General features: G+C 40.7%; 1 protein-coding gene across 7 annotated transcripts in view; it reads left to right on the forward strand.

Annotated features, from left to right (window-relative positions):
* The window catches only part of CALD1 (caldesmon 1), a 182,832-nt gene that overhangs the window by 75,664 nt on the left and 84,286 nt on the right, over positions 1–22,882 (forward strand). For all 7 annotated transcript variants that reach the window (XM_081243805.1, XM_081243806.1, XM_081243801.1 and 4 more), the window contains one exon: positions 13,018–13,129. In XM_081243805.1, coding sequence (XP_081099931.1) covers positions 13,059–13,129 — 71 coding nt within the window. In that variant the 5' untranslated portion in view covers positions 13,018–13,058. The remainder of the gene's footprint in view (positions 1–13,017; positions 13,130–22,882) is intronic.

Raw genomic sequence — 22,882 nt, forward strand, 5'->3', positions numbered from 1 at the left:
ACTCTTGAATATATATGAATTTAAACACAGTGAAGAAGACATTAGGGCTTAAAATGCAGTTGAATGTGGAGAGGCTTTTTGTGTGATGACACACTCCCATTCATTTGGCCATACACTCTCTTTTTTTTTTAACATCTTTATGGGAGTGTAATTGCTTTACAATGGTGTGTTAATTTCTGCTGTATAACAAAGTGAATCAGCTATACATATACATATATCTCCTCCTTCTTGCGTCTCCCTCCCACCCTCCCTATCCCACCCCTCTAGGTGGTCACAAAGCACCGAGCTGATCTCCCTATGCTGGGCAGCTGCTTCCCACTAGCTATCTATTTTACATTTGGTAGTGTATATAGGTCCATGCCACTCTCTCACTTTGTCCCAGCTTACCCTTCCCCCTCCCCATGTCCTCAAGTCCATTCTCCAGTAGGTCTGCATCTTTATTCCCATCCCACCCCTAGGTTCTTCATGACCTTTTTTTTTTTTTTTTAGATTCCATATATATGTGTTAGCATACAATATTTGTTTTTCTCTTTCTGACTTACTTCACTCTGTGTGACAGACTCTAGGTCCCATACACTCTCTTGAAGGTCATGGTGGGATGGGTTGGTCTAACCATCTCTATGTTCTCAGCTGAAAGTTGTCAGCCCACATCTGCCATGTAGCTGGCCAAGATGAATGTCAAAGCACATGGCAATAGTTTAGGATTTTTTTTTCTCTCAAATAGTTAGCTCATTCCTGGTAGAATTAAACCTATGACATTAGCCTTATTAGTAATAAATTTTGATCCAGCAAGCTACGTGGTAGAGGCAGTACAAGATCTACAGTCAGGAAGATGTTTCAGGTGTCTGATGGGCATATAACTTAATGTGCTTGTCTGGTGGTCACTGTTGACCTTTCTGATGGTCAAGCAAAATACCAACACTTTAGCTTGAGTGGGAACAAAGTGGATTCACTTGCTCTATTTTACTTTGGCTGCCTGTGTAGACAGCGTTGAAATGGGACTGACTTGTGGGTTCTAAAGAATCTCGAGAGAAATGCTCATTCATTTACAAGAGGTGCAATTCCACATTACTCTCTTGCTTTGTATACTTGAAAACATTCCCAAAGAAACAAAGTTGGGTGCAGAAAAAATAATGGGAGAAAAGAAAAATAATACTCTGAATTCTGAACAATTCTACTTTAATAGGTTGATCTGTCTGCCAGCTGGCCTCAGTGTTGACTACTTGTAATATATACTTTTGGTAGGCCGCAAGTAGTTCTTGGAACTGTTTATATTAGATTGCAGAAACTTAATTATTCTAAAATTGGCAGGACTCGCTTCGGTTACTTAATACAAAGTTGCTTAGTCATCTTTATACATGGTGTGGACAGCATGTTTAAGTGTGAAAAATTGGGAAATGCAAATGTGCTCCAAAGAGATTACAGGTCAGGTAGAAAAATAAGAAGGTATAGTTGTTTCAAGATGCTTGGCAGGTGGTTGCCACATGTTTTAATTTGACAAGTTAGGTGACTGTTGAGTTGAAGTCCTTGATTACAAGTATTTTCCCATTTTCTTTGTGGATTTTGTCAGAAGTAAAAAGCTGCTGCTGCTGCTTGTTAGATCATATTCTAATCCTACATTTTGCAAAGTACATGTTTCCCAGCAAGAGTGTGAGGAACTCTAGAATCAACGATTGGAATAGCTTTTCTGTTTTCAGAAACAAACAAAGATGTCATTTCAAGCCGGTCATCACAAAGATCCTTCTTTTGAATCTTTTGATTTGAACACTTTTCTTACTGTACTTTAACTACTGCCTTCCAAGTGCAATACAGATTTATAGAGCTTCAGCAAGGAAAGAGGCAGGCAAAATGAGTTTCTTCCATGTATTTTAGAGTCTGAAGTGGCACCAGAGGTCTCCACTTTTCCCAGGAATGCCCATGGCAACCTCACACTCTTCCTGTGACCTGGGCAGGGGCTCCTAAGAGAGATGGTGAGAAAAGATAAAGGTCCTGTAGCCAATGGGTAGTGACACCAGGCCTGGGAGGGTAGGTTCCCAAGAAAACATCCAGAACAGTGCCTTATGTTTCTAATTACTGAGCATGGTTACAGAGTAAAATCAGGCAACACTTTTTTAGACTGATGGAAGCATTTAAATCAGCTCTGAATGTCAGTGTTTTCTAATTATGATGGAGGAGTGGCAAGGCATCTCCAAAGGCCTTGGAAATTTGGGGCGTTTCAGTGCAACCCTAATTCTCTTCTTTTCTTATCCAACATATGTCTTCTTTGTCCTTCTTTTTCTTTGAAGGTCCCAGAACAGACTGATTCCCTCAGTTACAAATGTCTAATACCTCTCTTTCCTGAAAACAGAATGTCTTTCTAAGACAAGTTTCTTTTCCACTAGAAAACAACTACAACTACAAATCACAATATAAAATAGAGCTTCCTAGTGAACCACCATCCCCAAGGTTACTAAGAGCTCACCTGGAGGCATGGCCTTTTGATCATGTCTTAGCCAAGTTCATCTGTTTACCAATGAAATCCAAGAATAAGCAATGCCCTGGAATCCATTTTAATTCAAGTGTGAACTTAGTGCTGACTATAAGAAAAAATAGTTAAGAACTTTGAGGGATCACAAAAATGAGTAATAACCTCAAGGAGATTATAATCTTCTAGGGAAGACAGATATATACTTAGTAATTAAAATACCAGCTCCAATAATGTAGGTATCAGTACAAACTCTTATCAGTGAGTACACGGTTCAGAGATCCTGTAGTCTCGTGCTAGTCTTAAGCAGGCCTGCACTATGAGCCATTTCTTATTTGAAGGAAAGTCCAGAAATTCCCAAACTAACAAATGGGTGAAACTACCATGTAAATGATTCATGTGAAAGGAAGGAGGAAGCAGTCTAGGCACTTTTCAATTTATTATTTAACTTCTTTGCAGATTTACATGTTTAAATTGTGTATCTATTATGTCCAAAGACATAAGGGATAATGTCCCTTGGTTTGGTTTCAAAGCTTTTCATCTGAGATTATAAACTCCCAGAAGATAGTTTCTAACTCGCTTCCGAATTCCAGAACACAATAAATGCATTTGATGATCATGATGAATAGATGTTTAATAACTTACTAGGGAATAAATGGTCCCTGATCGTAATAGCATGTCCTCCATGTGCAAAAATGTTGCCAGAAACAAAGTACCTCTAAGACATACCTTTGAATTTTTCCCAGCAGTGTAAATGGATTTGCATCCTGCCATCTAAACTCTGTCACCTTGCTAATGTCTTATATTAGCAGGATATCTGGCTAAGGCTCTGGATCTTCTTGTTGATCACTAAATTGGAAATATTAGATGAAAAACCAATCACAAAGAGCAGACTCATGGGTTGCTGATATTTTTATAGCCAGGTAGACCAGAAAGGCCAGAGTCATGCACAAGTACAACTATTGTTATGTAAAATATAATGACCTCTGTACCATGTCTATAACTGGTAAAGACCCGTGGCCTCTGATCTTTTGTTCCAAATAAGCCACTCTTAGGCCTTGTTATGCAATTTGAAGTGTGATCTCTCTTCAGACAGTATCTCAGCTTCTTTTGCATTCACTGAGCATTCATTTCACTTTCTCAGTTGCAAGCGTGCTCAGAACAGCAAGATTGCAAATCCAAAAGACCCTCCATAGGAGAACGAAGAAGTTACTAATGAGAGGATTAAAAGAGCACATCCGTGCTTTGAAAGGCTGACCCTACCATACCCCTCACTGTATTCCATCTTCTGTAGGAGATTGTAAGGTCTTTGAAGACAGACACCATGTCTTACACATCTTCATGTCTCTGAACTGCATAACATTACTTTCCGTGGTAAAGTCATTTTGTATTAGGAGTTGGAAGGCTTCACAGGGGGGCTGTCCAATAGAGCTTTCTGTGATGACAAAAATGTTCTCTGCATGGTCTTACATGGAAGCCACTAGACACATGTGGCCACAGAGCACTTGCAATGGGGCTGGTGAAGTGGAGGCACTGAATTTCTAATTTAATTTTGATTAATTTAAATTTAAACTGCCTCATGTGAGAACTGACAACCATATTGGGCCTTAGAATCTCAAAAAATATCTTTTCACTACAGCCCTAAACAGATGGCTATTTCACCTCTACCTGACTATTTCCAGTAATAGGGGTTCACATTTTCTCAGCAGCCCTACCCATTGTCGAATAGTTCCATTCGGGTCAGGATCCCACCCTGATGTGACATCAGAATTAACCTCTGTTATCAGGCATGCATTTAGAAAGCACATTTATGCATTCTTTAAGCATAGCTATGCATTTATTTTCTTACCTGGGTGTAAGAAATTTCTTACAGATTGGTGTAGAATTTCTGTCTCTGGTAGGATTCGCTCCCACGCCTTTTGATGCTTTTTCTCTTCCTTAGGAACCAAGAGAGCAGCAGTGACCACATGCCTTTTCTGATTTGATATGTTCTGTTCTGTGTCATTCGGCTTAATTCTCCTGGAATTTGCCAAAGAAAAGAATTTCAAACTCTCGAAAAGGGTGCCAAAGGAATTGTGTTCCAAATTTTCACTTCTCTTGCTCTTCTAAGAAAACTTTTCAGGTTGGCTTAGAGATTGGCCTAAATATCAGTCCTGGTTTTCCACTGATTGGTCATGGTTAAGGAACTGATACCAAAGCCCTATTTGTCTCAGTCTCCTTTCTTTAAATAGAGGTGAATCTACTTTTCTTACTTGGGAGGGTCAATGATAGCCATGGGGTTTTGAACAACTTAAAGTGTTCCAAATGGGTGGTAACACTTGGAGATGACACATAAAATCCCTAAGTGTGTGGTCTTCCCCAGTGTGGAAACCAGTGTAGACAAACACCATTCCTTCACAAATCTAACATGCCCAGTACCTGCTCCTCCTAAGGTGGAAGAGAGGCCACAAAGACATTGACTTTTGTTACATTAAGTCTTTCCATTCTCCTGTTTGGCAAATGGAGAAATACAAATAGTGAAAAAGTAATGATAAAAGACTGAGCAGGGGAGGAAAGAAAAAACAAGCCATAACCTGTTAACCTGCTCTTAGTAGGGCATTGAGTTCTAGATTCCAATGATGAGAGAAAAGAAGCAACTTGAGAAGGCAGAGCTCCTCAGGTTGACCCCATTCATTCTTATTTCTATGTTGCTGGTCTTGACACATATGTCTCGGTGATTGCATTTTTTTTAAGTAGCACAGATTTTTGGAACAAAGTGGTGAAGGTTGAGCTAAAGTTAAGTCCAAACAGTATGTTAGAATCCATGTGTTTATTTGGTTTTTGATTCCCAAATGAACAATTTAGCTGAGAAAAGAGCAACGCAGGTTGATAAATTGATTCTTTTTTGAAAAAGACAAAAGTTCATTTTCTATAGTCAGAAAGAAAACACTGCCAGATTTACTGCCACTACTGCAAATGTGGGTTTGTATAATTTTTGAGATTCATATATAGTCTATTACCAAGGTCTTTAATTAACTTTGTAAACACTGATCAGTCAGTAAAGTACAGAGATGAATCAGCTTGAGTTACATTTTCCACTCTCAGAATGGTAAAATCGAGAATAAAAATCCAACAGTTCAAATCAGCTGCAATTCCTGAGTGCCTGCTATGTCCCAAGAGTGAAAAGATTTTTTAAAAGACTGTGTCTATTCATAAGATACAGAATCTTAAGAATGAAAGCATGTGGAAAGTAAAATATAGGTAACATATTTAAGTAGTAGTTAGAACAACTAATAAGCAGTGGCAAGGCAGTAGATTATTAATTACCAAAATGAATGATGGATATTCAAGTAGTGAGATATCACTACCAAACTAGAGTCCTCAGGAAAGGCATGAAGGTAGTGAAATCTAAGCCAGAAATGCACAACTGAATAGAATATGGACGATGAAGAGGATAGGGGCTCTCACTCCAGACGGATGGAATGCTATGAATAAAGGAGCAGAGGTAGAAAATTATACGGCACATTTGAGAGGTAATAAAATATTTTTATCTAGGGCGCCATGGGATGATCAGCTTGAAAGGAAGGTTAATACTTTCTAAATCAGAAAATTAGAAGAGAATACACAGAGGTATCCAAACATTCAAATGTGCAAAGAAGGAAACATGTACATGCCATGTGTGATGCATCCATCTTTGCTGGATTGGAGAGCAGGTACAGAACCATAGTATTACATGGAGTAGGATGAAACCTTGGACATTATCTGTCCAACCATTCCATTTTACAGAGAGGAAAGGCTCAGAGAGGGTCATCCCATGTCTCCTAAGTCTGAATCCAGGTCACTGTTTGTGGAATGGGCAGATTAAGGATTGAGGTGAGTGAAGATAATTTGAAGAGCAAAGGTGGAGAATCTGCTGGCGTGTGTTATACCCAGAAATCACCCGGTACATACAGGATGAAGAGAGGCATCACTGAGTTGCAGTGATGGCCCAACTGAAGTTAACATAAACCTTTAGGATAGACGAAACATGGTCCCTGACTTTCTCCCACAAAGCCTTGAATCTCAAGAACAAAAACCAGAAAGCAAATGATGGGTGTGATCCAAGGTTGAAGATGGCTATGATCGGCCTGGGAGAAGTTTAAAAGAGCAAGAAAGTCTGAAATAAAAGTTCCTGGAAGGCAGGAACCTTTTCAGTCTTCTTCACCATTATATCTCCAGTGCCTAGAAGAGAACCTGGCACATAGTAAATGCTCAGTAAATGCTCATCAAAAATTGATGGTATAAATGTTTTTGTGGGGCTTCATGGAAGTAGTTGGACCATGTAATTTTACAGTGGGTATACAATGATAACTAGTCAAACAGGGATCTAATAACAGTTATCAGTGTTGAAAGACTAGAGTTCCTTGCAATAACAGAGAAATTCTTATGCTGGAGATGAAGGCACAGTGGATAAGAGGAGGAAAGTATAAAATGAAGAAGCACTAAAATTTCAAAGAAAAGTATGCAGTGAAGCGGTCCAGATATGATCATCCTAGTTTAAGAATCTTACCAAGAAGTAACAATAAAATAACAGAAGTTTAATACACATTTGCAAGGTTTAATTTAATTATCCCCTAGACATGATAATTCTCTGAACTAAACCAAATAGGTTTGAAATTGAAGAGGATTGAATAATTTTTTTTTTTTTTTTTTTTTTTTCTTTTTGCGGTATGCGGGCCTCTCACTGTTGTGGCCTCTCCCGTTGCGGAGCACAGGCTCCGGACGCGCAGGCCCAGCGGCCATGGCTCACGGGCCCAGCCGCTCCGCGGCATATGGGATCCTCCCAGACCGGGGCACGAACCCGTATCCCCTGCATCGGCAGGCGGACTCTCAACCACTGCGCCACCAGGGAGGCCCCAGGATTGAATAATTTTTAAGATCACTTCTTACCTGAGTTTAAATGATCCAATGAATTAAACTGGAGATCACTGACAGTAGTCTTCTCAGAATTTCTCAGTAGGAGGTGGGGGAGGGAGGCACCCTTACCTACTTCCTGAAAGGGAAAACAATTCCTAGAGGGGAATAGTGAGTTAGTTCAAGAATATTATTGTGGTTAAGAGCACACACTTTGAAATTCTTTAAAATGGGGATTATAATAGCTACCTCACAGGTTTATTATGTAGATAAAATAAGAACACATATTTTTAAATGGCCCAGCAGAGCTACCAAGCCACAAAATGACATGGAGGAAGCTTAAATGCATATTGCTAAGTGAAAGAAACCAGTCTGAAAAGACTACATGCTCTATGATTCCAACTACACAACATTCTGGAAAAAGCAGAGCTATAGAAACAGTTTTATAAAAGGCAATGGTTGCCAAGGGCTGGAGTAGGGGAGGGAGGGAAGGATGCATAGAAGGAGAACAGGGACTGTTTAGGGCAGTGAAACTATTCTGTCTGATGCTGTAATGGTGGATACATGACATTTTGCATTTAGCAAAACCCCTAGAATGTACAATACAAAGTGTGAAACTTAATGTGATCCATGGACTTTAATTAATAATGATGTATTGATATTGGTTCATAAGTTGTAACAAATGTACCACTGCAAGATTTTTTTTTTTTTTTTTTTTTTTTTTGCGGTACACGGGCCTCTCACTGTTGTGGCCTCTCCCGTTGCGGAGCACAGGCTCTGGACGCGCAGGCCCAGTGTCCATGGCTCACGGGCCCAGCCGCTCCGCGGCATGTGGGATCCTCCCGGACCGGGGCACGAACCCGTATCCCCCGCATCGGCAGGCGGACTCCCAACCACTGCGCCACCAGGGAAGCCCCACTGCAAGATTTTAATAATAGGCTGTATTAGTTTGCCAGGGCCGCTGTAACAAAGTACCACAAACTGGGTGGCTTAGAACAGAAACTTATTATCTCACAGTTCCAGAGGCTAGAAATCAAAGTGTCAGCAGGGTCCCTCTGAAGACCCCAGGGAAGGGTCTGTTCCACAACTCTCCCCCAGCTTCTGATAGCCTCGGGTGTTCCTGGCTCTCCATATTCTCATGGCATTCACCTTGTGTTTCCACATTATCTTCCCTTTGTGTATATCTGTCTCTATGTCCAAATTTCCCCTTTTTATAAGGGCACCAGTCATACAGGATTAGGGCTATCCAATAACCTCATCTTAACTTGACCATATTGCAAAGACCCTATTTCTAAATAAGGTAACATTCTGAGGTGCTGGGGGTTAGGGCTTCAACATAGCTTTTGGTGGGGAACACACATTTCAATGCAAACACAGAAAAAACTGGGCAGGGGTAAAGGAGAGGGAATATATGGGTACTCTGTACTTTATGTTCAATATTTCCTTAAACTTAAAACTAAGAAATAAACCCCATTAATTTTTTTAAATGGTTTAAAAAAATGCCTCAGCACATAGCACATACTCAATTAATGTTGGTTACTTTTGGAAGTTGCATTAACTTATTCAGGGTCCCTGACAGAATAGATTTTATTCTTGATGCATTCCAAGACCAATACTGGCACTGCCCTGAAATCCCAAGGACTTTCTCCAACCCATTCACCATTCAGTTTATGATGATTTGAAGATAGATAGAGCTTAGCTTTCTCTACAACTTTCTCCCCCCAATAACAGAGTACTGGCCTGCATGCCACCACTTCCTGCCTCGACTGTATTTACACCTGTGTGCATGTGCATGCCCACACATACATGCACATACACACAGGCACACACATACACACACACACACGCATGCACACCCACATACACATCTAAGAGGGCTTCTTACCTGCCACCAACCCTGTCCCAAACAAAAGCAGAAACAGTAGGTCTCCTTATAAAGTTGTCACAGAAAATAACTCTAGTGAGGGCCACATGCCCATGAAGGAAAAAGAAAAAAGCTTTGCAAATGTAAGACATAGTAATAGTTAGAATTCTTGATTGAAAGATGCACATCAGAAATTAAACTCAATTTTTTTTTAAGAATCCTAGATTGGATTTAATAAATAGACTTTAATTCCCAATAGAGGGAGGGAAAGGGAGAAGGAAAAAAAAAGTGTCAGAGAATGAGACAAATAAAAAGGGAAATGACAGAAGAAATATTGATAAATATCCTCCCCTTCCCCCAAAAGAAGTTGGGAGGGAAAAGTAGCAAGAAGGATAGGGAAGGGAGGAAGCTTCAGGATGTCCTGGCACGGAGGCGAGACCCAGGAGGTCCACTCGCGGCGCCATTCAGCTGGGCCACGGGCTTGGTGGTGTCATTACCCAAAGGAAGGGCCGCATGTTAAGTGATTTGAAGTCTCTAACATTGACTTATTACTTAATTGCAGTAGCATAGGCATGCCCTGTTTCAAGAAAATCTGGTATTGAGAACCCATATTGAAAAGACAGGTATATCAGAAGGTAATTGTTCAACCACCTTTGTAAAGCGCCTCTCTTCCTTTGACAAAAGGAGTCACATCAGGGTTCTTTCAATAGCATGACTACAATCACCCCAGCACAAAAATTTAGATTTTCATAAAACTTTTCAAGAGCCCATCTGTCACATTCATTGATACATACATCCCTTTGCCTGCGTTTCTCTTTCAGGCTACTCTGTCCACTTGTGACACTCGTGAGCTTTACTGTTTACGGAAGCTCTCTGCCTTGACATTTCATCACTTCGTTGATGGAGAGTTTGTTTCCTATCCCATGTTAATGGAGGGATTTCAGCATTGACTGGTGGTCGGGGAGGAAATGAGAGATTACTAGCTGAGGCCATGGAAGCTGCTGCTCCCAAAAGAGGGGGGGGGGGAAATCACTTACAATTCTCCCCAGACATGGCTTGCCTCACTTAGGAACAGTGCCAGAGAGGTTCAGAAAAGCTCTGTGATATAAGGGTGTGAGGATTAAGGAAGATCTCTGCTCCATCCTGGTGTGAGACCAGCAAAGAGCCATTTTCACAAGCACACACATCTTCCCACTCACAGACCCAACACACACACCCCAGCAGAGAGTCATCCCGCACCACACGGTGCACAGATGTGCTTTCTCTTCTCCCTCAGGTACACCCGCCACATGTCCACCAAGCAGAACCCAGAAAGGCACCATCTGTGTAGACGCTTCATGTAGCGCTCACTCCCTCTCTGCCTCCCCCATCCGTGCCTCACATACACACGCAGCAGCGTTCCATGAGTAGATAACTGGTTGGGTAGAGTTTCTTTCTTTCTTTTTTTTTTTTTGCGGTACGCGGGCCTCTCACTGTTTTGGCCTCTCCCGTTGTGGAGCACAGGCTCCGGACGCGCAGGCTCAGTGGCCATGGCTCACGGGCCCAGCCGCTCCGCGGCATGTGGGATCTTCCCGGACCGGGGCACGAACCCACGTCCCCTGCATCGGCAGGCGGACTCTCAACCACTGCGCCACCAGGGAAGCCTGGGTAGAGTTTCGTTATGGTTGAGGAAAAGAACACCCGAGTAAGTAATAAAAGCTGAGGAGTAGGAGGAGGGAACCGGGCGGCGGGGGGGGGGAGTTGCGTGGGTGGAGAGCCAGTGAGCGTGGCCGGCCACAGTGGCCACACGGTGTTAGTCAGCTTCACCTCCCCTGAGTGCTCCAGGGTGCTGCTGGGCTCGGCCAGCCGTGTGCATCTTCGGCCTGCTTGCGGATATTCGTTTCACTGCTCATTGGCACCTGCACCAGAGGTATAGGCTGAGCAACAGCTGCCACTGCTACCAAGCAGCCAGCATGACTCCTCTGCTTAATGAGGTTGGAGCGAGACCCAGAGGCTTAGAGGCTGCTCTTCAAGCTACTTGGATAAATTAAGAAAAGTGAAATTGTTTGCTTATAGACAGACCTCTTTCTCCCATTTCTGTTTGCTGTTGCTATAGTTATTCCAGAAGTGGTTTATATACAGCAAAAGACTTTACTGAAGAAAGGAATGAGAAGCCTTTGCTCTCACCACCCAGGGTTCAAGTCATCGAGGTTTGGTCCCACTGCCCCCAGGGCTGTCCTCATGCACCCTGCACTGCGCTCAGAACAGGAACCCACCCCAGGGAGACAAACAGCCTCTCAGGAGACCCTCAAATCACTCTTTTTTTTTCATTCTGATAACTATGGAGAGATCAGACTGGAAAATAGAGAGAAATTTTTTCAGGGTTGATGGAATAATTTTTAAAAAAGAAAAACTGATCCTTTCCTTCATAACTAACAAAGTACTTGGAAAGTACTCTTTCTAAGAGTTAGATAGAAAAACACTGTAAAATAAAAAAACCCCAAATAAACACCCAAATTTGAATTTGTAAAGGATTTATAAGCAGTATAAATAATACCCTAGGGAATAAGAAGGTGGGGAACATTCAAAAGTTGTATAATTCTGTTTTGGTTGGCTAAGATTTTATTTTTGTTTTTGTGGGTTTTTTAAGGGGAAAAATGCTTGAAAAATAAAAGAATCTGACAATTTAAGAAGGTTTCTTAACTAGGCTTCAAAGTCTAAGTTTTGCTTTTCACTCCCTCACACAAAGATGCCATTAGGGGATGGCTTCAGGTTTTGCACGTCTCCCTATTTTCTTACGCAGGGCAAATGGCTCGTCTCATGTGCACAGAAAGGGCTGGAAAATATTTTTTGTGATCTGAGTGCAGCAGAGAGTCTAGGATTCCAGAGGAAGTGGAGGCCTCCCGCTCCACACAGGAAACAATCTTCAAGCAGGCCTTAAATGCCAGATTCCAGGCCGAGTTTAACTAACCACTGACAGCTCTGTAAACAAAGCAAGGACAAAAAGAGCCCGCTTCCCCTTTTCTGGTAGTCATTTTGGGTTTGGGGGCTGCAGGGGAATTCTGGAATACTTGACTCCATGGCACAGAAACGCAGGAAAAGCGGAATCCTCAGTTGAAGAGCTGGAAAGGGAAGATCTTTCTGGGATTAAAACTATCACGGAGGAGGTAGGAAAGATAAAATGGTTGGGTTACAAAGAGCTGCTACTTTTGAGCTCTGAAAACAGTTTGATCATATGTAACTGCTTTTAAAAATGCGGCTGCGTTATGTTTATTCGTGGTATTATTGCTGTGGTCTTTATTATCATTCTGATATTAATATTCTTTTAGGATATGCAAATTGTGCCCGGATACTTATTTCTTTCTTTTACTTTTACTTTTCTTAGTTCCTACAAGTTCCTTTTCTTGCCACTTTTCTTTTTTTTTTTCACTCTTTTTCTCCTTTCCTCTTTCTTTGTTCACTTTTTTATAACTTTTGTCTGTAGTTCAGCAGGTTACAAAGAACAAAACCATTCAGTAGCTCTCAAGTGAACCCAGCAATATTTCAAGTCTTCAAGCCTCTCTGTCTCCCCCACCCCCCCTTTTTTTTTAAACTGTGATCCTGGAATTTTACTTATTTGTCTCTAATAGTTACATGAATGAGGCTGAATTTAACACATAAAGGACAAGGCTTGGCTTGGGAGGCAGAAATTGATCACTGGCTACCTCATTCATCTTCTAAGCTGTTTTTCTTAAGAGTAAAGAAAAAGGGGATGAAAAAATGGTAAGGGGCTGAGGCAACTCATGGGAGAGAATCCTCCAACTCATCTATGATATTGATTCTACTTCTTCCCCTTTAGATCCAGACATTATCTGGTCTCCCTAAATCTGAACCCATACCATGGATGATTTTGAACGTCGCAGAGAACTTAGGAGGCAAAAGCGGGAAGAGATGCGTCTGGAAGCAGAAAGGTAAGGATCTGGGTTCAAAGTTGTCTCTATTCTGTTATCCACAGTATTGGTTTCAGGCCTCAGAGATCATCAGCCTCAAGGGCCAGATGTATTGCACACTGAACTGTTTGCAAAAGCGGTTATAGAAAATGTTCCTAACTGTTAAGACTCTAAATTCTGCACAAACAAACATCAAGAAAAAGAGAGATTGGAGAAGAAACAAATAGTTGCACTGAATCATTGTCTTTCATATTAGAATTTTTAAATGACAAAAGCAATGTATGGGTAAAAGTTTTAAAAGCACTTACAATATTGAAATGACAGAAAAATGACAAATATTGAATGTTGAAACCATTCTGGAAATGGAAGTCTTCACTCTAAAAGAATAAAGGCAATAAGACCCAGATGGATCTTATGACAAATTTTTATTCTTATTAGAAAAGCCGCCAAATCCAGTAATTCACATATTATGGGTTAATAGCCAGTAGAGTGCGGTACTGTGGAGATTCTGAGTCTAGTTGGAAGCTTCTGTGTTGTGTGAGGCCTCTGTTGTGGTGACTTACAAGGGCAGGTTGGAGAAATAAAGCAGTAACATGTGGGGCAAGGGGTATAAATGCATATTTTAAAATTTTAGGCCTCAGAGCAAAAGACAGTGGCATTTAATGTGACTTAACTCAGATGTTCTTTTGAGAAAGCAGAGTAGGCACTCACAGGAAGAAAAATGTTAAACAATGATCTTAAAAGCAAATCAATTTTGCCTCAGTAATTCCAGTGCACAAGTGAAAAGATGGTAGTAAGATGACCACTTAGTGATCCTGTAGCAGAAAACTAGAAACTTACACTTACAGCAAAAAAGTATTTTTTTAAAAAATTTATTCATTTTATTAATTTATTTTTGGCTGCGTTGGGTCTTTGTTGCTGTGCGCGGGCTTTCTCTAGTTGTGGCGAGCGGGGGCTACTCTTCGTTGCGGTGTGCAGGCTTCTCATTGCAGTGGCTTCTCTTGTGGAGCATGGGCTCTAGGCACGGGCTTCAGTAGTTGCGGCACATGGGCTCAGTAGTTGTGGCGCATGGGCTTAGCTGCTCCACGGCATGTGGGATCTTCCCGGATGAGGGCTCGAAGCCACATATCCCCTGCATTGGCAGGTGGATTCTTAACCACTAAGCCACCAGGGAAGCCCAACAAAAAGTATTTGAAGCATAGGATCTACCTATATGTATGGAGAATTCAAAAGAAGAAGGTAAAATTACTGCCTTTGATTAACTTGGTCAGAGTAGGCTGCTATATGGCACATGGTACCCTGAACAGTACCTGGGCTCTGTAGGTTCAAATCCCAACTGTCACTTATGAGCTGTGTGGCCATGCACAAGTGACTTCTCGCTACGCCACAGCTGCCTTATTGTTAAAATAGGCATAATATCTATATGTAACTTCTGTGGTTGTTGTGAAGATTATTGAACTTCATAAACAGCCTAGCCTAGTACCTGACATAAATGGTATGCTACTATTTTTTTAACCATTATCATTAGCTAAACAAGTAAGAAACAACAGAGCAATATAGTCAGAACTAAAAATTAATACCAAGAAAAGAAAAGGCAGTTATCATCCTGTGATGAAACCAGTCAGGAAAAGCTCCCTGGAAGTGGAGAGCCATGGAGGGAGAAACAATGGTGATGACAAAGAGTAAAAGGTGAGCCATGTAGAGGAGGGAGTAACATCTGCAAAACTCAGAGGTGGAAATAAGAACCCCGGTGCAAGAAACCTGTTAAGTGCTTAAGGAAGAATGAGTTAGACTCGTACATCTTGGGTGTCTCTATTTCGTATAAAAGGCAACAGACAGAGACTTAGTCGGGGAGCTACGCATACTGGGGAACGTTATCTACAATGGGCTAGAGTGTGGGCGTACTGGAAGAGTTAGTATTGAACACACGGTGATGAGGACTGAATCAGGGCAGCAAATATGGAAATGAAGATCAAATATGAGCGTCTTTAGAGGGAGAATTAGCACATCTTTCAGGAGATGGAGAAACTCAGACTCTCCCACAGAATGTAAGTCTGAGGAGCTGGAAAGGGAAACTGTGAAGTATTCCATTCTTGGGTGGGCATGGGGAGAGTGTTCGATTTCAGGTAGAAACCACATCCAATCGGAGATTTCCTCCAGGCATTGGGAGATAGAAATTGTCAATCTGTGTTCAAAAGGGGAGAAAAATGATTATTAGAGAAGTCAGTTTCGGCACACTCAGTGTGGCAGTGGTAGCACAAAAGCAGAAAATGGATGGTAGTGATAGTGACCTGAAAGCAAGTAGAGAGAGAGAGAGAGAGAGAGAGAGAGGTCATTAAGACATAATGGAAACCGTCAAAGGAGACAAAAACTCAGCAAGTGGGGAGAACCAGGGAGAGTATGGGGCACCCATTCTTCTTTCTTTCTTTCTTTTTTTTTTTTTTTGTGGTACGCGGGCCTCTCACTGTTGTGGCCTCTCCCGTTGCGGAGCACAGGCTCCGGACGCGCAGGCTCAGCGGCCATGGCTCACGGGCCCAGCCACCCCACGGCATGTGGGATCTTCCCGGACCGGGGGCACAAACCCGTGTCCCCTGCATCGGCAGGCGGACTCTCAACCACTGTGCCACCAGGGAAGCCCAGGGGCACCCATTCTTGAGCGTACATTGAAGACTTGTAGGTGGTGTCCAGGCCCACTGGAGCATACCTCTTATCCTTTCCAATGATGTGTTATGTGACCTCAGTTTCTCCTGAAATTCTATAAAATACTGTTCCCAACAAATGTTTATTCGGCATCAGCGCTGTGCTAGGAACAGTGAAAAAAAGTGGGGAAATATAAATAGACATAGTTTCTGTCTTTATGTCCCTCATGGTGTGCTAGAAAACCAAAGTATAGCAGGATCAGAAAACAGACCAGGCCAGAGTGTAGGGGCAGGCCTAACAGAATTGGGGCTTGAGGGACTCAGGAATAGGGACAGGAAATTGGGCATCAGGCTAGATCAGTATCTTCAGCTTCTTCATTTGCTATGTGAATTGGGAAACAGGGACTCAACGTGAGAGGAATAATAGAACTAACTTACTGTGGTTATACCCATACTGTAATTACAGGGAATAAACTAGGTTCGTTTAGAACCAGGATTTTGCCTAAGAATTTTCCACACATCTACATGGTTCATTCCTTCCAGTTTTTTGTTTTGTGTGGAAGGATATGTCTCTCTTTAAAGTCAATCTTAAAAAAAAAATGTATCCAGTGAAGCTTAGTTAGGTACCCTTAATAACCTAAAATAAATTCACACAAATTTATAATATACTTGTATAACTTACATTTCTGTCTGTATTAATTCTTTGGGGATATTGTATTTCATTTGATTCCTTTTCTTTCTTTTCTTTTTTTTTTTTAAGAGAAATACTTAAGTACTTCCTTATATTTGTACTAAGTTTATCTTTTCATGTTTCAAGGTGAACACTTTAGTTCTGTTATTCTGGAATTTGTTAAGCAAGTCCACGTTCACCCTTTAGGATTTTGTAAAATCTGATCATTTATGGGAATAGTGAAGGTCAGGCTTTATGGTCCAGCCAACTTTGATGGGAAATTTCAGGGTGTGTACAGGAAACAGATGTCCAGAACCAGAAATTAAACGCCATCTAAAATTGTGGTTTTGATCTGAAGATAAAGGGCATATAAGACCCTGGGCAAGTCCCTCTTCCTTTAGAACGTGGCTTCTTCATCTGTGACAGGAGAGGGGGATTGGTGATAATTTTTATTTTCCTTTTGCTTTTAGTATTGTCTAATTTTTTACAGTGATCATGTATTACTTTATTTAAAAACAAATAAAACAATAAGGCAGATTTCCATTTTGAAAAATGAGATTCTGTGACCTTATGCATAATACCTGGGGCCAAAATGGGCTCTCCTTTGGATTTATGCAACTAAAAGAAAAAACTCAGCCTTGATCTGGAGTGGCCCCAAAGCTCAGAGCTGCAGGCTCATTCATTCAGTCACTCATTCAACAAAATTTTATTGGGCTTCTACTCTGCTTCAAACTTTATTTTGGGGCACCAAGGACAGGGAAGCAGAATGACAGAATTGGGAAAAGTGTGCTTAATGCTTTTCAACCTGTATAAAAGCAACTACACTGTATCAAGCAACTATACTTTTACATCCTTAAATGTAATATGTACTCTGATATTCACTGATAATTTTTAAAGATGGCTTATGCCCTTTGTATGTTGTACCCCTGCAGAGAGCATGGGGGAAATGGTAACACAGAGAAGAGACTGTTGACTTGTCCACTTCTTACCCACAAAGCCTTTCCAAATAAAAATACCCTGCTATTTTAATTAGTTGTTATTGAGTTTGATGAGCAGGTGCTGTTCTACTTTGCAATGACAAATAATTTAAAACCTGTACTCTCACCAGATGTTATAACCACAAATTAAAATAAACCAGATTCTTATGCATTTTATTCCTCAGAAATAGAACTTTTAAAAAGATTATTGAAAAAGCTAACTGTACTTTGGGGCCATGCTGGCTTTCCTGGGACTGACAATCATTCACTGCATCACAGCTGCCTTGAGACTCTTGTGCACACACCTCATTCTAAGAGTTTGCAGTCCAGTCCATTTCAAATCATCTAGCCTGCTGTAACCTAGACTGGGAACCTAGTTAACTCAAAAATATACTTCCCTTCTTTGTCCTGCTCCTCACCCTATGCATCTTTTATTCGGTCATCCAAAAAATATATTGAATAGGTACAAGATAGTAAACTGAACCATAGGGATGCGTTCTCACCAGTCCAGGCAGTGTCCCAATAGTCACAAAGCTTATATCATAGATGAATTAGTAACTTTAGAGCCAACTTGACAAAAAGGGGAAGAAAAAAATTTCAGCAGGCAGAATGGATGGAGCAGGTAACCAGTGAAAATCCTAAATGCTTTGTTTCTAGGCAAAAGATACTATTTGTACACATCTCAAATTAAACTGTATTTCTGAATCAATTACTTATTTGAACAAACAATTTGTTTTGCTGTCTATTATTCTTCACCTATCTCATGGGAATACAAAATGAATGGATATATTCAGCTTCCCTTTCTGTTTCTTTTATTTCAATGCCTTTCTACCTTTGTCTCTGTACTTCTTAGTGCATCTTAATGTGTTTTCCTCTGGTCCATGTGCATCTTCATCAACACTTGATCCACTTGTTTCCATTCCAATCTCCTCCTAATCATCTACCCTGGATTATGCATGCATATCCTTTTATATCATGGGGGAATACAACATTTTCAAAGGGAAAAATGTAGTGGAAAGGGATGCATTTTCAAAGAGGTCAAATTCAGCTCTCTTCCTTTTCAACAAGTACCCCAAAAATGCTTTCTTTCTACACTTCTCAGAGGATACAGGAACCTTAGGAAGGTGACCTTAGGAAGGTGAGAAGCAGGAATTTGCTGTTGAGTGAAGAGTTTTGAGGATGTGATTGGTAACAAGGTCTGAGGGAGGATCACACTGTCTCAGCAAGAAGAATTCACACCAATTCAAATTGAGCTCTTCTATTATATTTGGCCCAAAGGATTTTGAGCTTTGCTGAGAAACCTGCAGTGATGGTTTATCCATGAAGAGATCTTCAGTGAGACGTATTTTGCCCCACATTGGGCTTGTTTTCAGGAGCAGCTCTCTCACTTTTCAAGATGTGAACTCATTGCATTCCCAGCTCCTGCTTTCCACACCCAAATGTAAGTTCCTCTTTCTGATCAGAAGAAAGGACCCTATTGTACAGTTGTTATCAGATTCAGAGGCTCATAGACATAAATAAAGGGAATGAAAGCACTCTTGCTGTTGTCATCGTTCATACATTTTTACGGGCCTCTGAAATACACTGATGATTAGACATTTGAAAGTAAATATTTTTACTTCACTAAAAAAGCAAACAATTTTTTAAAGTCCTCTGAGTCTAAGTAGTTGCCTCCCAGGAGTCTATCACTGAAACATTTTACATGATTTAACAGCATGGCCAATCAACGATTACACAAAAACACTTTTGTTTAAAATGCTTAGCACTGTGACCTTGAAATTTCAAATCAAAATCTTTTCAGATGCAGTTTTTTGTTACTCTGTAATCAGAAAATTATTTTCCATTTGGAAGTTAAATAAAATATTCCTTGGAAACAGTCTAAATTATTAGAGGAGCTAAATTTGCTCAAAACTTCCCTTTAGGTCTCTCAGAAAATTCATCACTCCAGGGGGCAAAAAAAAAAAAAATTAGGATTTGTATCTACATTTCTACTTTTAAGTTAAAAGATTTTTTTCAAGTAATTCATTTGAAAGAGACTTAAAAATATTGCTGTAAGGTTTTTATGTTTATTTGATATTGTTTAGGGTCAGCCTAACTTGAACGGAGGGGCACTGAGAAAATGAGGTAGATAATTTTTTGTTAATAGTTTTTTTTTTTTTTTAGATGTTGGGGGTAGGAGTTTATTAATTAATTTATTTATTTTTGCTGTGTTGGGTCTTCGTTTCTGTGCGAGGGCTTTCTCTAGTTGTGGCAAACGGGGGCCCCTCTTCATCGCGGTGCGCGGGCCTCTCACTATCGCGGCCTCTCTTGTTGCGAAGCACAGGCTCCAGACGCGCAGGCTCAGTAGTTGTGGCTCACGGGCCTAGTTGCTCCGCGGCATATGGGATCCTCCCAGACCAGGGCTCGAACCTGTGTCCCCTGCATTAGCAGGCAGATTCTCAGCCACTGCGCCACCAGGGAAGCCCCACCTAAGAGATTTTTAATTATTTATTTGTGTCCAGCCACATGAAGAATCAATATATATATGCATATTCATATGCTCCCTCTCTTGTTCTCTCTCTCACTCACTCTAAATAGACATTATTTATTACCTCTGTCAATTTACAAACGGTCAAATTATAAACAGGGAAAATGGCATATTTGGACCAATTTCCACTTACCTAACAATTCCTCTGGTCCTAAAAGTATCCTACTTTATGATGATCAGTAGAACATCAAGAGTCCAGGATCTACCCAATGTGACACTTGTTCAATAAAAATTAAAAATCTAGATTCTTAAGGACCTCACATGCTGACCCATAACTTCATTCTTAGCTGGAAAAAATGTGGCATATATATGAGTCAATACACTTATAGTTTAAAATAGTGCTGAAATTTTTTTTACAGTCTGTATATGTGACTCATAATTTACCAGTCTTCACTCACCTGGGGAGAGGCAGGACAGTGTTGTAGTTAAGTATGTGGGTGATGAAGTGTGACAGACCTGAGTTCGAATCCTGGATTTGACAACTACCAGTTGGGTAACCTCATTACAAATTACTTAAACATCTTGTGCTTCAATTTCTTTATGTATAAAAATGGGCATAATTATTCTACCTCACAGAATCATTGTAAAAATTAAGCTAACTAACTGATGTAGGGAAATTAACACAACTACAGGCACACAGTATATACTCAATAAATGTTAGATGTTATTATTAAAATCATATTAATATTTTGGCAGGCCTTTGGTACAAAATAATATTTTACTGAATTTGAATTTTCATTCATCTGTCAGCTCAGTCATTACGATTTGTTGCATCCTTTCTGCAAAGCTTCTTTCCTATACTGATCTGAATATTTGCTAAGATGTTTCTATTAAAGTTGGGAAAGAAATAAAACTTGGAGTCACAAATAAGTCTACCACACAAATATAATTGCTATATGAGGATTTTAAAATCACATATTGTAGCTATGAAGTTAATTTTCTAATTCATTAATTATATGTCTTTATTTTAAATATAGATATAAAACATAGCTTAGAATTTTACCTGAGAAGTTCAATTCAGCAAAAGTAGTTCTCAAGTAGAAAAAAGTTTCAGCCAAATTTTTCATCCAGTGTTAGACAGGGAAAAGAACCATCATTTGTTTAGCATCAGCCAAGTGCCAGGCTAGGTGATGTACTTTATATACCTTATGTCATTTAATTATCAGAACAACCCTATGACCTTATCTTAGTCTGTTCATGCTGTTATAACAGAATACCATAGATTGGGTGGCTTATAAACAATAGAAATTTATTTCTCACAGTTCTGGAGGCTGAAAAGTCCAAGGTCAAGGCACCAGCAGATTCAGTATCTGGTGAGGGTCCACTTCCTGGTTCATAGACAGCTGTCTTCTTGCAGTGTCCTCACATGGCAGAAATGGTGAGGGAACCCTCTGGGTCTGTTTTCATTTTTTTTTTTTTTTTTTTTTTTTTTTTGCGGTACGCAGGCCTCTCACTGTTGTGGCCTCTCCCGTTGCGGAGCACGGGCTCCGGACACGCAGGCTGAGCGGCCATGGCTCACGGGCCCAGCCGCTCCGCGGCACGTGGGATCTTCCCGGCCCGGGGCACGAACCCGTGTCCTCTGCATCGGCAGGCGGACTCTCAACCACTGCACCACCAGGGAAGCCCTGGGTCTGTTTTAAAAAGGGCACTTATCTCATTCATTAGGGTTCCACCTTCACAACCTAATTACCTCCCAGTGTCCTCAACTCTAAATACCATCACATTGGGGATTAGGTTTCAACATATGAATTTAATGCGGGGGGCCCATTCAGTCTATAGCAGACCTGGATATTATTATCCCTATTTTGTAGTTGAGGAAACTGTAGGTCTGAAAAGTTAAGTGACATGCCCAACTTCATACAGCTGTGGAGTAAAATCCGGTTCTGCCTGCCCCAAATCTCAAAACCTTTTCACTGTAACAAATTGATCAATAGAATTTTTCACGTTTCAACTGGTTGTCTTGGCTGAAGGCCCATTGTCTCCACAATGCCAAAATAACTCCCTAAGATGGGGAGAAACCATTCAAAGCAGTTATGTGGCAACAGACAAAATGAGGCTATTGGGCTTAATTGAACTGTTCTTTATGCTTATTCAGGTAAACTGCTTACATGTGTAGACAAAGTCATTGTTTTGTTTGCCCTCAAAAAATCTCCCATGTTATTCCCATTTCACAGGAAAATAGAAACAGAGAAGATCAAGTTTTCTCCCTCAAGCCAAAGGCTGTTGGCATAACTCTTCTTGACTTTTCTCTGGATTTTTTTCAATAAGATTGTATTCACCATTAGAACAGGGACTTAGTCACATCATCACTCATGAAATCTTAAGGCTGTCACTAACTTTATAGATACTCTGCTGTAGTGGAATGTTACTTTGCCATTTTTGGACCACACACTACTTTGAGCCTCTGATGAAAGCTATAGACGCTCCTCCAAGAAAAATGTACATATGCACCCACAAAACTTGGCACTTCCTTTCAGTGGCGTCATGGACCTCCATCCACAGACCTCCATGGGGCCCATGAACACTGGGCCAAGAATCCCTGATTTGCTGAAGTTTAAAAGTTCATTTTACATATGACGAGACTTAAGTCTAGGGTTGCCGACCTCCTCAAGATCACCCTGCTAAGCTGAGGCAGAGCCTGCTGGCACAGTGTAGACCCCTGAATGAATGGAGTTGTCTGTAGAAAATGCCATGGCTATTGACTAGGAAAGTAGAGCATGTGTTTGGGAAAATAGTGTATACTGCACTGTATTGCATGCGGGGTGTTTTTTATTTAAAAAACATTTTATGGATACTATTACAAAATAAAAGGAGACTTGGTCAGATTACTTCATGGTGAGTAAGATGAAAAGCAAAGAAAGATAAGTAGATGTACAGAATGAAAACCATTAATTGTTAGGAACTAGCAATCGAACTTTGCCTTCTTAGTCAAGAAGGAAAAGAAAACTGTGGTGATTTTCC

This window comes from Mesoplodon bidens, assembly GCF_964165515.1.
Source record: "Mesoplodon bidens genome assembly, chromosome: 9".
NCBI classification, from domain to species: domain Eukaryota; kingdom Metazoa; phylum Chordata; class Mammalia; order Artiodactyla; family Ziphiidae; genus Mesoplodon; species Mesoplodon bidens.